This window comes from Pan troglodytes, chromosome 8 (assembly GCF_028858775.2).
Source record: "Pan troglodytes isolate AG18354 chromosome 8, NHGRI_mPanTro3-v2.0_pri, whole genome shotgun sequence".
Taxonomy (NCBI): domain Eukaryota; kingdom Metazoa; phylum Chordata; class Mammalia; order Primates; family Hominidae; genus Pan; species Pan troglodytes.
The window spans coordinates 61,833,137-61,848,759 of NC_072406.2; the positions used below are offsets into that span (position 1 = coordinate 61,833,137).

The 15,623-nt window shown below is 44.9% G+C and overlaps 1 protein-coding gene across 8 annotated transcripts in view; it reads right to left on the minus strand.

Annotated features, from left to right (window-relative positions):
- Window positions 1-11,934, minus strand: part of ERCC6 (ERCC excision repair 6, chromatin remodeling factor) — an 80,316-nt gene extending 68,382 nt beyond the window's left edge. For 2 of the 8 annotated variants that reach the window (XM_009440356.5, XM_003954219.6), the window contains exons 1-4: window positions 11,775-11,934; window positions 5,354-5,789; window positions 3,557-3,677; window positions 1,256-1,364 (exon numbers count right to left, since the gene is read on the minus strand). In XM_009440356.5, coding sequence (XP_009438631.5) covers window positions 1,256-1,364; window positions 3,557-3,677; window positions 5,354-5,775 — 652 coding nt within the window. In that variant the 5' untranslated portion in view covers window positions 5,776-5,789; window positions 11,775-11,934. The remainder of the gene's footprint in view (window positions 1-1,255; window positions 1,365-3,556; window positions 3,678-5,353; window positions 5,790-11,774) is intronic. The other 6 variants (XM_009440357.5, XM_009440358.5, XM_054659553.2 and 3 more) reach the window with 6 other exon arrangements.
- Window positions 11,935-15,623: the final 3,689 nt, after the last annotated feature.

The following is a 15,623-nucleotide window of genomic DNA, read 5'->3' on the forward strand; positions in this document are numbered from 1 at the left end:
CAATGTAGCTATTAACCCTACTACCAAAGTTTTAGCTATTAACCCTAAGAGGTAGCTATTAACCCTACTACCAAAGTCACAGTAGGAGGTGAAAGACAACAGCAGATCTGAGACGGCCAGACAGGAACAAACATCTGTTATCAATGAGAAACATAGTACACAGCAGTTAAAAGCACTGGTCATAGGCCTAATGAATTCTGAGAGGCTGAACTTTAAAACCACGTACTTTTGGGCTGGGTGCAGTGGCTCACACCTGTAATCCCAGCACTTTGGGAGGCCAAGGTGAGCAGATCACCTGACGTCAGGAGTTCGAGACCAGCTTGGCTAACATGGTGAAACCCTGTTTCTACTAAAAATACAAAAAATTAGCTGGGCATGGTGGTATGCGCCTGTAATCCCAGCTACTTGGGAGGCTGAGGCAGGAGAATCGCTTGAACCTGGGAGGCAGAGGTTGCAGTGAGCTGAGATGGTGCCATTGCACTCCAACTTGGGCAACAAGAGCGAAACTCTGTTTCAAAAATATACATATTTTTTTCTATTGCTTCAATTAATTCTTCATAACAATTCTCATCTTACTGAATAAACTTCTAAAGCTAGTAGAAAATAGTTGCTTAGAGAATTTAATGCTAAGCAGCTTTAATCTGTATTTCAAATAGTCAATGCCTATGCAGCCACCAACAATTTGTACACACACACACACATACACACACACAATGACTGCAAAGATAATTTAGTTCCAGAGCTTACGAATTTTCCCAAAAAGTTTTCCAAAAGACAACCATCCAAGACAGTAATGTAAATGAAATACTGCCCAGAGTACCTGAATGAAGATGTCTTTTCTTAAACTGATGCTTGGAAAGCCTGCCAAATACGCTCTTTAAAGACACGTGAGAGCCATTCTACAAATGCGATTAATGATGTTGGGCTTCCAACATGTAATTTAATCATGATGCTAGTTGTCTTTATCAAATTAACAATATAAGAATGTTTAAGATTTCCAGTGTATTAAATGTAATAATAAATGTGTACCAGCAGCCTCCTATGAACTGAGTTAAAAGTTTACTTTAATTCTCTTTGAGAGGGATTTGGTTCTGCAGGTGTAGAGAATAAAATTTTCCTAAATCTGTTTTGACACTAAGGCAAAGAAACGTATTTTTCTCAAAACCCAGGCAAAGACTAAAGAGACACCCTCCACTGACTACAGGCATCAGGCATCAATTCAAGAACACAGAGAAACTGCTCCTAGCATCCTCACCTGCATCCTCCTCCAGACTGGCGTGATCTAGTTCAATCTTCACCTCTGCTCCTCCAAGGATGGCCTGGAGATGCTTTTGTTTTGCAGTGATCTTTTTTAGCTGTTGTTCCTTGAATGGTAAATACAGAAGACAGAAAACAGCAATGAAGTGATTTATTGTTAAATACAAAAGATAGCACTATGAAATTTTAAACTTAAATCCAAAGTAAAATAAAAATAATATACATTACATAAAAATTCCATACATTACTATTACTAGAGAGCCCTATGTGAGCAACTACCACTTTTCTAGGAGTAAAGGGGCCGTGAATATTCCCAGCAGACAGGCATGCCTGCACCCCCATGCTCTCCTGAGGACGGCAGACTGCCTTCTATGTGCCCGAGCCCTTAAATACACGGGCACTGACCTGAAAGGTGGACTTGTTCTACTTGGTTTCCCCCTTACACACTGGGCAAATCCCTAAACTACTCTGTGTTTCTGATTCAGAACCAATGGGCTATGGAAGTCAACAGGCCATAAGATAAGAAATAAAAACACAAATGTTCAATTGAAAAAGTTAGTCTCCTTTGATAACCTACTATATTTATGACTGTCCTTTTAGTATTCTACCTAATCAAAAAGCTTTAAGAAAAAAATATATCTTGCCATGCCTCTCCACCCTGGCCACTCCAGACTCCTCTTTGTGTTGTTCCCTTCCACATCACCAGAACTCAGATATGTGCCCTTGGGCTTCACTGGCGAGGCCCAATGAACTGGGCCTGTGGTACCTGGTTCATCTTTCCAAGGTCAAGAATGTTTCAACTTCAAATACGAGTGTGGGACAAGGGGAAATCCTGAACATAAATGCCACACTGCAATGACTTGCAATTTGTTTTTTCTCAGTTTTTCTCTCAGCAACATTCTGTCTAAAGCACTTTCCCTCTGAATAGTCTACCTCTAACCATCAAAGAGCTGCTAAAGACAAGAATGCATAATTAAGTTAGACTAGGACCTGAAGTGGTCTCAAGTTTGATGCTCTACACCCTTGAAATTCCAGCCCACTACAAGCCCAAGAAGGTCTCTGCACATCAATTTCACATGCTCCCACAAGAGACCAGATGTCCTCTCTCTGATTTGGGAGGACCCACCTGCCTTGGGCAACTGCTAGCTTTGACCTTTGGGCTGCTATTCTGGAAGCAAGTGAGAGAAGATGGGGTAGTGCAGGTAACAGACTGGTGAGTGGAAAGTATAATAAAAGGAGGGCCACGTGAACTGAACCAACGCACAGCCCTGCCCCTGGAGAGCTTAAAGAAAAGATGCAAGGACTCTACTCACTGCAGTGAATCAACTGTAAGCACAAGTTGGGATGGCAGAACTGAAATGGTTACAGCTAGTCATTCCTATCTATTGCAATGTATTTTCACAAAGGGGTACATAAATCACAAAAAATGTTTCAGACCTCACAAAGCTGTACATAAATCCTTAAAAAAAGTTTCAAACTTCATAAAAATAATATCCTAAGTAACAAATATTCCCTACCCTTAAGTTTTCCAAAGCTAAGTACAACCCCAGTGTGGCTGGGTGCTGACTGTAACACCCAAGGTGGGAGGAAGGGCCAAGCTCTCGCAACAGTCAGCAAAGGTGTGTGAGGGTCAATGGCTGCACCGCCAAGAAACAGAGTGGAGACAATCAGAGGAAGCAAGGGCTAAGCAGAAAAGAGTTCACAGGAGACCAGGAGACTGAGGCCAGTGTGACCCTAAGCCAGGCCAAAGAAATGGTGATGCAGGAAAACTAAGGAAGTGCGCCCAAGTGAGGCAAGCAACACCAAAAAGGAACTTTTCTCAAATACACAGATGGTCTCCAACTTATCATGGTCTGACTTGCAATTTTTCAACTTTGTGATGGGTTTATCAGGGCATAACCCCATTATAAACTGAGGAGCCTCTGGACTTAACTATGGTTTGACTTACAATATTTTGACTTTAAGATAGGTTTTTCAGGGTATTTAATGCATTTTTGACTAACAATATTTTCAATTTACGATGGGTTTGTCGGGATGTAACCCTGTTGTAAATCAAGGAGCAACTGTATACGTATGGATGTGTGTGTCTATGTATGTGTTTTTTTAAATGCAATAGAATGGGATGTTAAAGGAAAACAGCAGAAAGATTAAACATACAAAAGAAACCCAAAATTTCTCTATTGTAATTATAAGTATTTGCTTCACATCTTATAAGCACTTTTTAAAATACTTCCTAAATTAAGTGCCCCTAAATGATGACTTTTTCAAAAATGCAATACTGAATGTTATTCTGAATCACCTTATTATACTTCTGTCGTTTTACAGAATCTAGTTTCCTGTTGATGTCTCTGCTGGTGGCAGCTTGAGGGCTAAGCTGTTCAATAATTTTATTGATTTGCCTTAGGGATGTCGTACATGACCTGAAAAATAAGATAAATTGTCTATTTTCCACTCTGATAACTTTTTTATAGCATAATATAAATAGAAAAATGCTAAAAACATGTCCCTTTTACTTCTTATTAACTAAAAGATAAAGGAAACCAAACCAGAATACATACCCTTATTGGCCACAAATAAAACTGGTAGGATCATTAGAGGTTTAAGATGACTGCTAGTGTTTTCTTTTATCTAGCTGATTTAGATCAGCTCGTTCCCATTTGTAAGCTGCTTCATTCATTCTACAAGCATTATTTAAGTGCCTACTTTATTCAACACACTATGCTAGAACAATGTGCAATAAGTTGTCCTTTTACATGAAAAAATGCATACATGGGTTTTTTAAGCCCATTACGGAAGTCTTCCAAAGTCTGGAAGCATCCTAAATATGCTTAAACATTTTCTTATATAAATCACACATCTGCAACAATATTTTTCTTCTACATAAATGGAAGATTCACTTACTACAGCACTAAACTTTGTGGTGCAAAGAAAACAAATCAATTTAAAATAAATTACTCCTAAAATAGACACCATAGAATTGTAGCTTCCATTGACGCTTGTGTAATTTGCTGTTTGTATCCTCTGTGGATTACAGGATAAACAATGCGTATTACTGGCTGAGACACCACATGCCACCAGCCATCTAGCATCACTCTGCATGGAGACCCCACAACTCTCCTCTGTCACCTCTGGAGAAAGAGGACACATTTCCAAGATCAAATGTAAAAGTATCATTACAAAGAGTTGAGGTCCTCAACACTCAGACTATAACCATGAACGAGCACCTGCTCCTGAGGAGGCCAAAAGAACACACCAGGGAATGGTTAGCAGAAAACATGTCTTTGAAGTACCAACAACCACATTCATGACAGCTCCACACTCCACCCTCCCCAGCTATCCTCTGTGACACTGCTCCATCCTCCATCCCGTTCAGCCCTCGCATTCTTTCTTGCTTACCTGACACTGCCCGGAACACTGCCCAACGGGGGCCAAGCAGCAATGATAAGTGAGCTCAACCCCTCCCACTTCCCCTCTCCTGTCCTCACCTCCTAACCTTGCTCAGGTCTACAGCCTCCCCTTCTTCCCCATTAACGTGCTATGCTCAAAACAGCTCAAGTCTTCTCCCTCTCTAAGACACAAATAAAATCTCCATTTCCAGAGCCAGAACAAGGATGGAAGAAAAGAAAACCGGGGAATCTTTATTATTTCTAGAAATGCAAATCTGAAAAATTGCCCAAGGACTGAACACTAAGTTTGGGGACAGTAAGCTAGAAAGAAGCTACCGCACAGAGAAAAATGTGAAGGAGGCGCAATGTATTCCTGGCATCTCGAATAGGAAACACCCGAATTTAGGTGCACCTCTCCTGAGATCACTTTGTGCACATGCTGGTGAACAGCCCTTCTCTTCTGGACATTATGCATGCAACTGGCTTTCACGAGCTGGACAGAGACTCTAACTACCATGTACAATGCCACTCCTAAGGGGAAGGGCTGGGACTCAAAGATGAGGTTGAGGACTGCCCTTATTGACTCTGTCCTCCAAATGAAAGGTTCTACACATCTCCTAAACTTCTGGAATACTAGAGCTTTCCATTACCTGAATATCCCTGTCATGTTTTACCACCACTTTGAAAGGAAGAAGATGGGCTGCACTCACGTGAGGTCATCCAGGACCGACCGATACTCCTTCTCCACGTCAGCGAGCTGGGAGGCACGGCTGGCCTCATGGATGGCATTGTCCACCTGCTGAAGCACTCCCTGTTCCAGCACGTCCTGGTCATAGACGTCCACACCCAAACCCTGCAGCTCAAGGGCCTGGGCGCTAGGCTCTACCGCCTGGATCTGATGTCGGTCGATGTGCAGCAGGGCTGGCCCTCTCCTCGGAGCTGCTGATGCGCACCCCACAGCAGAGGTGGACAGCCCATCACCCACAGAACGAAAGGACAGGTACTCCTCCACCTCCCCACCACCACCACTTTCTTGCTTGATTGCCATTTCTTCATTATTACTGACAGGTTGACTCTGTAAACAGTCTTGCTCCTGAGTTTGACTTGAGTGGGGGATTCCCTCATTTGGCATTCTCTACAGACTACCTAAAAGGAAAAAAATTTATAAGCCTTTTCGTTATATAGGATTCATTGTAGTTCTTAAATATTTTATAATTAGAGCAGACTGATTTCTCAAAAGATCAAGTAATAATCTTTCAACTACATAAATTCAAGTTTCCAAGTATTAATTTACTAAAAAGGGACAACGTATCTTCTTGAGTTCTGATAATAAATAAGAAAAATTAACCAGAAAAAGAAATGCAGTATCATCAACAAAGGACATTTAGGCAGCCAGCTAAGAAAGCCAGCCACCAAAATCCTGGGGTGATGGCCATGGAATATTCTTCAAAACAGCTGAAGTCATTTGGCTGCTGTTTTCCAAGTTAGCATCTTCATTTCATTATGACACAAATGATTTATAATATAGTGGCAAGATCAACTGTAATGCATAGGAACAGTGATGTTAGGAAAGAGCTTCTGTGTGAATCTGAGACTAGAAACTCCTAGGCTGAATACCTATCCAGTAAATAGGAGCTTTGAACAAATCAGAAGCTCAGAAGATTAATTAGGCCAGGCACGTGGCTCAGTCCTGTAATCTCAGCACTTTGGGAGGCCAAAGCAGGAGGATAGAGACCAGCCAGGGAAACACAGCGAGCTCAGGACTTCGAGACCAGCCTGGGAAAGATAATGAGACCTTGTCTCTACTAAAAATTTAAAACCTTAGCCAGGCCTGGTGATGTGCACCTATAGTCCCAGTTACTCAAGGGGCTGAGGCAGGAGGATCACTTGAGCCTGGGAGATGGAGGCTGCAGTGAGCCATGATTGCACAACTGCACTCTAGCCTGGGCAAAAGAGCAAGACCTTGTAAAATAAATTTAAAGTTTTTTTAAAAGATTAATTAAAATATTCTCAAAAATAGGCTGGGCACGATGGCTCACATCTGTAATCCCAACACTTTGGGAGGCTGAAGCGGGCAGATTACTTAAGGTCAGGAGTTTGAGACCAGCCTGGCAAACATGGTGAAACCCGATCTCTACTAAAAATACAATAATTGGCTGGGCATGATGGTGAGCACCTGTAATCCCAGCCACTCGGGAGGCTGAAGCAGGAGAATCACTTGAACCCACGAGGCGGAGGTTGCAGTGAGATGAGATCTCACCACTGCATTCCAGCATAGGCAACAGAGTGAGACTCAATCTCAAAAAAAAAAAAAAAAAAAACACTCCATTTTAATACACAGTATAATTTCTCGCCCATCAGGTTAGCAAGAATTCAAAGCCTGATAGATAAATCCAATACAGACAAGGAGAAAGATCCCCCCTCACATAGTGCTGCTGAGAATATAAATTAGTAAAGCCCTTTGCAGGGACAACTTAGCAATATCTATTAAATTAAATGCACATGACCTTTGTCAAGCAATTCTAGGTATTTATTCCAGAGAACTAGTCACACACAGGTGCAAGGATGTTTAGTGCAGCCCATTTTTAATAGTTTAATGTAACTACTAAGTATATTCTGTATACTGATATAAAAGCCATGTTAAGTGAAAAAATTCATGGTATGAACACACTTATGTTGAAAAAAGTATGTATCCTGCACACAGAATGATCTGGCAGGATACAAACTAAGCCTGCAAGTCAGGATGGGGAAGAGAAAGCACAGGGAAAAATAAGGGAGAATGTTCACATTGTACTCCACATACTCAGGACCTGCTGCTTTAAGGAGAATATATTCACTATATTACCTATACAACTATCACATCTAATAAATATATTAAAAAGCAAAACGATAACCAAAAATCAGTCTTGCTTTTTGTTTAACTGTGAATAAGATTTCTTTGAGCACTGTAACTTTTCTGTTAAATGACAAGTTCCCCCAATGGGCCCCACTCATCCCTTATTAAGTAAAATAAGCCCAGCAATAAAGCACTGGGATACAAAGAATTCAGCATCATCTACACCCGAGTGGCTATCCACTGGAGCAGCAGTATGTCCGTTAACAACAGAGCAGGGCAGGTCAGCTAGCCCGGGACACGGACAAGAGGTCACACGAGCATCGAGCGAACTATATATGGTGTCTGGGGCCCAAGAAATATCACGGAGGAACTGAGATTTGAACACATGGGCCATGCATGGTCTGATATATAGGAGGTGCTCAATATCTGCTGAAAGGAAGTGAGGTTCAGAGCTAAGTCTAAAATAATAAAAAGTTTGGTCTGGACAAACGAGTCACCAGTGAATTCAGTCACAAAAATGAGACTCTCAAAAAGGAAGCAGATAGGAAGCAGGACTGGCAAGCAGCTTACATGTAATCAGTACCATTTGCAGCATGCAGTCAGAAATGCAAATCTGAGCTCAAGGGAAAGTCTGGGTGACACGTGGACACATCAGCAGAGTGAGCAGTTCCAGGGTTCCCAAGGCTCTGACAGGTACCTAAGGTCATTTTGGAGGGTAAGAGGAGGCTAACATTGGAAAGGTTAAAAAGTGAACAACACAGTGAGAAAGTTCCTTCTTTTGGGGCCTGCTGATTATTTTCAAGAGGAAGGCTCAGCTCACCTCACTTTCCAACAGAAGGAGCAGGATTCCAGCTCAGAGTGTCTGTACTAGCTGGCAGTTAACAATTCTGTTTTCATTTTTCTTATTTGTACACACATGAGGATTTCTTTTTAAGAAAAAAGGATGCCAATTCAACCAAAAATATTAAGTAACCATTTTTCTATTTCTGTAAAATAATATCAAAAAGCAATAGTATTGTAGTGTAAAGACAAGGTTAAAAATAAAGAAGTTTGGGGAAAACTTCTAATAATAAAAAAGGAGGAAGAGTGTCCAGTGAATTAGAAAAAGCTGAGTGAATTTGGATACCAATGGGTAACCATTTACCTTGGTAAAAGAAGTTTCAGGCCAGGCTTGGTGGCTCACACCTGTAATCCCAGCACTTTGGGAGGCCAAGGCGGGTGGATCACCTGAGGTCAGGAGTTCGTGACCAGCCTGACCCAACATGGTGAAACCCCATCTCTACTAAAATACAAAAATTAGCCAGGCGTGGTGGTGCATGCCTGTAATCCCAGCTACTCGGGAGGCTGAGGCACGAGAATCGCTTGAACCCAGGAGGCAGAGGTTGCAGTGAGCTGAGATCACACCACAGAACTCCAGCCTGGGCAACAAGAGTGAAACTCTGTCTCGAAAAAATAAAAAAGTTTCAGTGGAGCGATAGGGCCAAAAACCAGACTGTAGTGGTTGAAATGTAGTTGGTGTGTAAGGGAGTGGATGAGGAAATGGAGGCCACAAGAGAGTGGCCTGTCCTTTAAAGAGCTTGCCTCTGGCAGGGAGACAGCTACAGTGATAAAGTAATAATGGATTTGTTGGGGGTAGGGAGAGAACTAGGGCAAGAAAAACTAGAGCACGTAATGGCTGGAGGGAGACAGAGGAGATAACCCAGAAAGGTGTACCAAAAGAGACAGCAAAAGTGGAAGGTCGCAAGCAGAAATGAACAGGAGGCACAACACATCTTTCTCGGACTCTGGCAGAAGGAGGATTCCTGATAGATCTAAATTTGCAGGTGGAAAGGAGGGAAGCTGAAGTGGATTACAGACAAAATATCCCACAAAGCAGCAAGTTGGGCAGTTCCTGAGTCAGGAGACAAAGTTGGCACTGGGGCTAAAGACTAAGAGTCTGGAATAAATGTCCTGTACAAGAGAAAAGGGAGTTGACAGGGAACAAACACTGATGATTGCTGTGGAGGACCTACCTGAGGATCTCCCCAGCCCTGCAAAGCCATAGACTGCTAACAATCTCCAGGGCTGAACAATCTCCTCCTTCAGTAATTCACAGTCCTGGGGGAAATGTCACTATTGAGGGTTTTCAGAGCAGAAATGGTAGTGCAAAAGGGTCATGGGGTTGAAGATGCTGAGAAGAGTAGCTGAAGCAACTGACTTCAGGGTCCAAGCTGGGTAGGTTTAAAAAAACAAAAACAAACAAACAAAAAAAAAAAAAGAAGGGGCCTGGAAATGGGAGAAAGGGTTCAAGAAGCCCCTTAGTATCTGGCAATGGCCAGAAAACCAAGTCTTCTGGAAGTGAGAGTTGGAAACCAGAAGGCTCTTATCAGGTTAAAGAATTTCAGAAGTGAAATAAATCATACATTTGCCGGGAGCGGTGGCTCATGCCTGTAATCCCAGCACTTTGGGAGGCCGAGGCAGGAGGATCACGAGGTCAGAAGTTCGAGACCAGCCTGACCAACATAGTGAAACCCCGTCTCTACTAAAAATGCAAAAATTAGCTGGGCATGGAGGCGCGCGCCTGTAATCCCAGCTACTCGAGAGGCTAGGGCAGGAGAATCGCTTGAACCCAGGAGGCGGAGGCCACAGTGAGCGAGATCGCACCACTGCACTCCAGCCTGGGCGACAGGGCAAGACTCCGTCTCAAAAAAAAAAAAGAAAGAAAGAAAGAAATCATACATTTAACAAATAGTTACTGAGAGTTAATTACACCAGGCAATGTACTAGGTTAACTAATTCCTGTCCCCAAAGAGCTTAGAGTCTCATGGGAAAAACAGACATTTAAAAACGATATATATATATACACACACACACAAATATAATTGTGGTGACTGCTGTTAAGAGGAAAGTACAAGGCTTTCTGACAAAATGAGAGAAACCAAATTGAAATTGTGGAGGTAGATGTGGGGTCAAGGAGGCCTCTCTGATAAAGTGACATCTGATGAGTCAGTCAGGTCGAAAGTAAAGTGAACGTCTTGCAAGGAAACAACGTGTGAAATTTTTTTTTTTTGAGACGGAATTTCGCTCCGGTTGCCCAGGCTGGAGTGCAACCTCCCCCAGGCTCTGCCAGGCTCACTGCAACCTCCGCCTTCCGGGTTTAAGCGATTCTCCTGCCTTGGCCTCCCGATTAGCTGGGATTACAGGCATATGCCATCACGCCCGGCTAATTTTTCGTATTTAGTAAAGACAGGGTTTCACCACGTTGGTAAGGCTGGTCTCGAACTCCTGACCTCGGGTGATCCACCCACCTCGGCCTCCCAACAACGTGAGTAACTTTTAAGACTAGAAAGAGCTGATGCACTTGTGAAAATGCAAGAAGGCTGGAACACCGAATTTTTTACTTTATTTTTAACTTTGAGTTAAGAAGAGCAGAGAGTTAAGAAGAGCAGAGAAGGGCTCCGTTCATGGCCTAAGTCTTGCAGAGTATCTTCTAAGGCTTAATCATCTGGGACACTAGTATCTTCACCGTCCTCCCCCCATCACTGGGGCTCCCGCAGCCAGGGGCAAGCTGGGTCTCATCTGGAGGGTTGGCCGGACACAGGCACAGTTCTGAAAGGGGACAGGCAAGGGCCAAAGCACACAAGGCCTGGGAAAACACGAGCATGGATTCCACTCCCAGTGCAATGGAATGACTCTGAAAACTGTTAAGTAGGCTGATGATGGCATGACCTACTTTATGCCAGAGACCACCTGGACAACTGTGCGGATAATGGATTGGAGGAGACAAAGCAACAAGAAGATGATGGGAAAAGTTGAGGAGAAAAGCGAGGGCTGCCTGTCACAGGATGACAGCAGTTAAGACGCTGCGTGGAAGTCACGTAACAGCAGCATTTACAGGCGGCCTGCGTCATCCGCCCACACTCTTATCAATTTGACTCTATCAACGCCGAAAACGTCGGACGTACATCTAGCCCGACTCTCTTTAAAATAACAGCTCTAGCATTTTAATCGAGATCAAAAAGGACCCAGCTGACCCTGCGCGCAGGGGGCCTTATACAAAGTCGGAGAAGTAGCTGGGTCGCTGGCCGGCCAGGGACTCAAGGCGCCTCAGGTGAGCGCTCCTTGGCGCTACTTCCGGTCTCAGGTGAGGCCGCCGGAAGCGGGCGCTTGGCCCTAAGGCCCGCTACAGTGCGTCCTCGCTGACAGGCTCAATTACCACGGCGAGGCCAAGGCGCGGGGCCGCGGCCGCCCGAGAAGTCTGAGCTGGGCCCCGACACCCCCTGCCCGACATTCGGCCGGGCCCCCCGAACACTCACCCAGGGCCGCGCGACCGCCCACAAGGAAACAGAGACGCTACCGCCGCCAGCCGCCTTGGAACCCAGCTCGACTGGCCGTGGCGCCTGCGCCCTCAGCTCAACCATAGACACCGCCCCCAACAGCGACTCCGACTTCTGCTGGTGCGGGGACGCCCGCGGCGCATGCGCCTGGCTCAGCGTTTGTTTTTAAGCACGGGCAAGACCACGTGGTTTGGAGGTACGGGCTCAGCAGCGCCTTTCTACTTGCGTGCGAGCAGGGCAAGAAAGCTATCTCCGCTGCCGGTCAGCTGGGTGGCTTGCGAAGGACGCTTCGCCCCTAGCGAAAAATACCCTGCTGGCAAGGCAGTTATGAAAGTTAAGACATATTTCCACGTAGAGGGGGATGCGGGTGTGCCATGCGAATGTAAATCCTCACAATTAACCTTGAACCCTGCAGAGAAAGTCAGCTTGGGCAGGGGAGTTAGCCGCACCTTTTGGTCGCCAGGCTGTGACCTCTCTTGTTGTCTCCCACGACTGAACACGGGAAGGATGGAGAGCTGTCCTGCTTCTCTGTTGCCCCTCCGCCACGCGCGCACCTGGGCGAAGTGAGTGCCTACAGAGCCTGCTTACATGTGTACATTGCCTTAAGTCCAGCGTTTAGTATCCGTCCTCAGATCTCAGAGGTAGGCGGGGTTTCGAGGCAGGCGAGAATTTTACCGTGGTGCGTTTGAAGAAAGAAGATGTCCACACAGAGGTTCAGAACAATGGGAGGAAGTTGAGCTTCGCCTGGGGAAAGAAGCAGCCCACGATGCAGGATGGCTGTACCAGACAGAGCTTCTCAGCTCAGGATCGGCGCTAGGAGAAGGTGGACTTTCCAGGCCGCGAGGCAGGACGTCCTCTGGGAGGGCAGTGACTGCGGGTCACTGCCTGGGAAGTGCTGTCCTCACTTGGAAGCCTGAAGTCGGACAATAGGGAAATGGGGTCGGAAAGGGGACTAGGAAATGCTCCATAACATCATCTTATTCCTCCTGTCAGCGGCCCGAACCCACAATGTAACTTGTTTTTGTTGGTGGTAGTGGGTTTTTTTGTTTGTTTTGTTTTTGTTTTTGTTTTTGAGACGGAGTTTTGCTCTTGTCGCCCAGGATGGAGTACAATGGCACGATGTGGGCTCACTGCAACCTCCTCCTCCCAGGTTCAAGCGATTCTCCTGCCTCAGCCTCCCGGGTAGCTGGGATTACAGGCTCCTGCCACCATGCCCAGCTAATTTTTGTATTTTTAGTAGAGACGGGGTTTCGTCATGTTAGCCAAGCTGTCCGCGAACTCCTGACCTCAGGTGATCCACCTGCCTCGGCCTCCTAGAGTGCTGGGATTACAGGTGTGAGCCACCATGCCCGGCCTGTAACTTGCTTTTTTTTAAAAAGGAGAAAGAATTCTAGCGATTTCTTGGATAAAATATTAAGAATAGAAAGGCAGTTGATTGACATTAGTTTCAATGCTTGAAAGTAAAAGCAGATACATAGTGGATCCCAACTTTTGAGACTGAGGTTCCCTTTGCAGCTATTTTGGAGACCCTTCCTATATCAGAATTTGGACAGGAAAAAAATGGTCCACTCAAAAGGGGAAGTTGAGAGTTATTATTTACAAAGACGTGGGCGGGGTTCAGGAAAACAACTCAGGGTGGCACAACTGGAGCTATTAAGAGCCGAATTGTGTCCCCTCCCCAAAATTCATATGCTGGAGTCCTAACCGCCACTCCCCACCCCCACCCCAGGACCTCAGAATGTGACTGTATTTGAAGATAGGGTCTTTAATGAGGGAATTTAGTTAAATGAGGTCCCAAGTTATTTAGCAAGTCGTCCAGGCCCTTTTATACTCCTGCCCCATCTAATTTTTCTGCATCACTTGTGTCCTGCACTCCCTGGATGCCTATGCTCAGGATTTAGGGAACTACTTACTCTTCTCCCAGGAAGGGTGTGCTACAATTGGCTTCTACGGCCTAGCAAGCATACTGTTCACCTCTTCCCAGCTGCCTTAGCTCAGGCTGCCATAACAAATGCCATAGACTGGGCAGCTTAAACAACAGGCATTTATTTCTCATAGTTCTGGAGGCTGGGAAGTCCAAGGTCAAATGCAGGCAGATTTACCTCATTTAGGGGAAGCTCTCCTCATGGCTTGCAGATGGTTACCTTCTCACTGTGTCCTTACATGGGGTAGAGAGAGGGCTCTGTCTTCCCTTTCTTCTAAGGCATCAGCCGTATTGGATTAGGGACTCATCCTTATGATCTCATTTAACCAGATTTACTGCCTAAAGACCCTGTCTCCAAATAGTCACATTGAGGGTTAGGGATTCAGCATATGAATTTGGGGGGCACCCAGTTTAGCCCATAGCACCAACTCTGCCTTTGTTGACTTCACATTAATAGCTTGAAATCAGCCATAGTAGGAGTATTTATACCACAGAAATGGACAAACTATAAACTGGAACTTTGGGGGAGAGGCAATTATTAATCTTTTCCCACATACCCCTACTTGTTATTCTGTCACTTCTGTGATCTTACAAGCAGGTCCCTCTGCTTAGAATTATCTTACCCATTCCAAACTCAGACAAAGTTTCTCTTTTCTGAAGCTTTCCCCTACCCTCTGACAGCAATGGGCTCTTGCATCTCCTGTGTACCCCCAAACCAATATTTCTAATGTCATTATTATAGTAGTTATTGATTTGGATTTTAATCCATTTTCCCTACCATTTTCTAGCCCTTACTCTAAGCTGGGCATTATTTTAAACACCCCACCCAAGGGGTTCTTCCTGCCCACTGCATAAAGAAAGACCATAGCATTGTGGTAGAAAAAAAGCTTAATAGACACGAGGCCGACCATGCCAGGTGGGAGATGGAGTGCATGCTCAGGTCATCTGATCCAAAGTCCGAAGCTCATAGGCTGGGGGTTTTTCAAATACAGTTTGGAGGAAGGGGTGGGAGTGGCCAGGTAATAGGTGCTTGCTGCTGATTGGTTGAGGCTGAGATGAAATCATAGGGGGAGTCAAAGCTGTCCTCCTGCAGTCTGAATCACTTCTGGGTGGGGCTGTGGGAGTGGGGTTGGCGTTCCAGGTGGAGCCATGGGTGTCAGACATGCAAAAAACCTGGAAAGATATCTCAAAAAGCTACAAATAGTGGTTGTATTAGTCTGCTCTCGTGCTGCTAATAAAGACATACCCAAGACTGGGTAATTTATAAAGGAAAGAGGTTTAATTGACTCACAGTTAAGCATGGCTGGGGAGGCCTCTGGAAACTTACAATCATGGTGACAGGGGAAGCAAACATGTCCTACTTCACATGGTGGCAGCAAGGAGAAGTGCAGAGTGAAGGAGGGGGAAAGCCCCTTATAAAACCATCAGATCTCGTGAGAACTCACTATCAGAACAGCATGGAGGTAACCACCCTCACGATTCAGTTACCTCCCACCGGGTTCCTCCCACAACATGTAGGGATTATGGAAACTACAATTCAGGATGAGATTTGGGTGGGGACACAGCCAAACCATATCAGTGGTGTTATTTGCAGGAGTAATTGGGAAAGTTGAGTATCTTATAACCTCCAGAATAATGACTGACAATCGTTCATATCTGCGCCTTGGCAGGACTCAGGCTCCTCTCCTCCCCCACAGCCTGATAGCTTCCCATTAGCTTTACAAAAACAGTTGAGTTTCAGGCAAGGTCTGTTATCATGTAAACTATAGCCTAAATGTCTCTCAAACTTAGCTGGCCCCAGTAGCTTAGAAATAATTAAGGGAAAGGCAGGATAGGTGTTGGAGTGGGGGCGTTAACTCAGACCTCTTTCACTGTCATAATTTTCTAACTGATATAATTTTTGC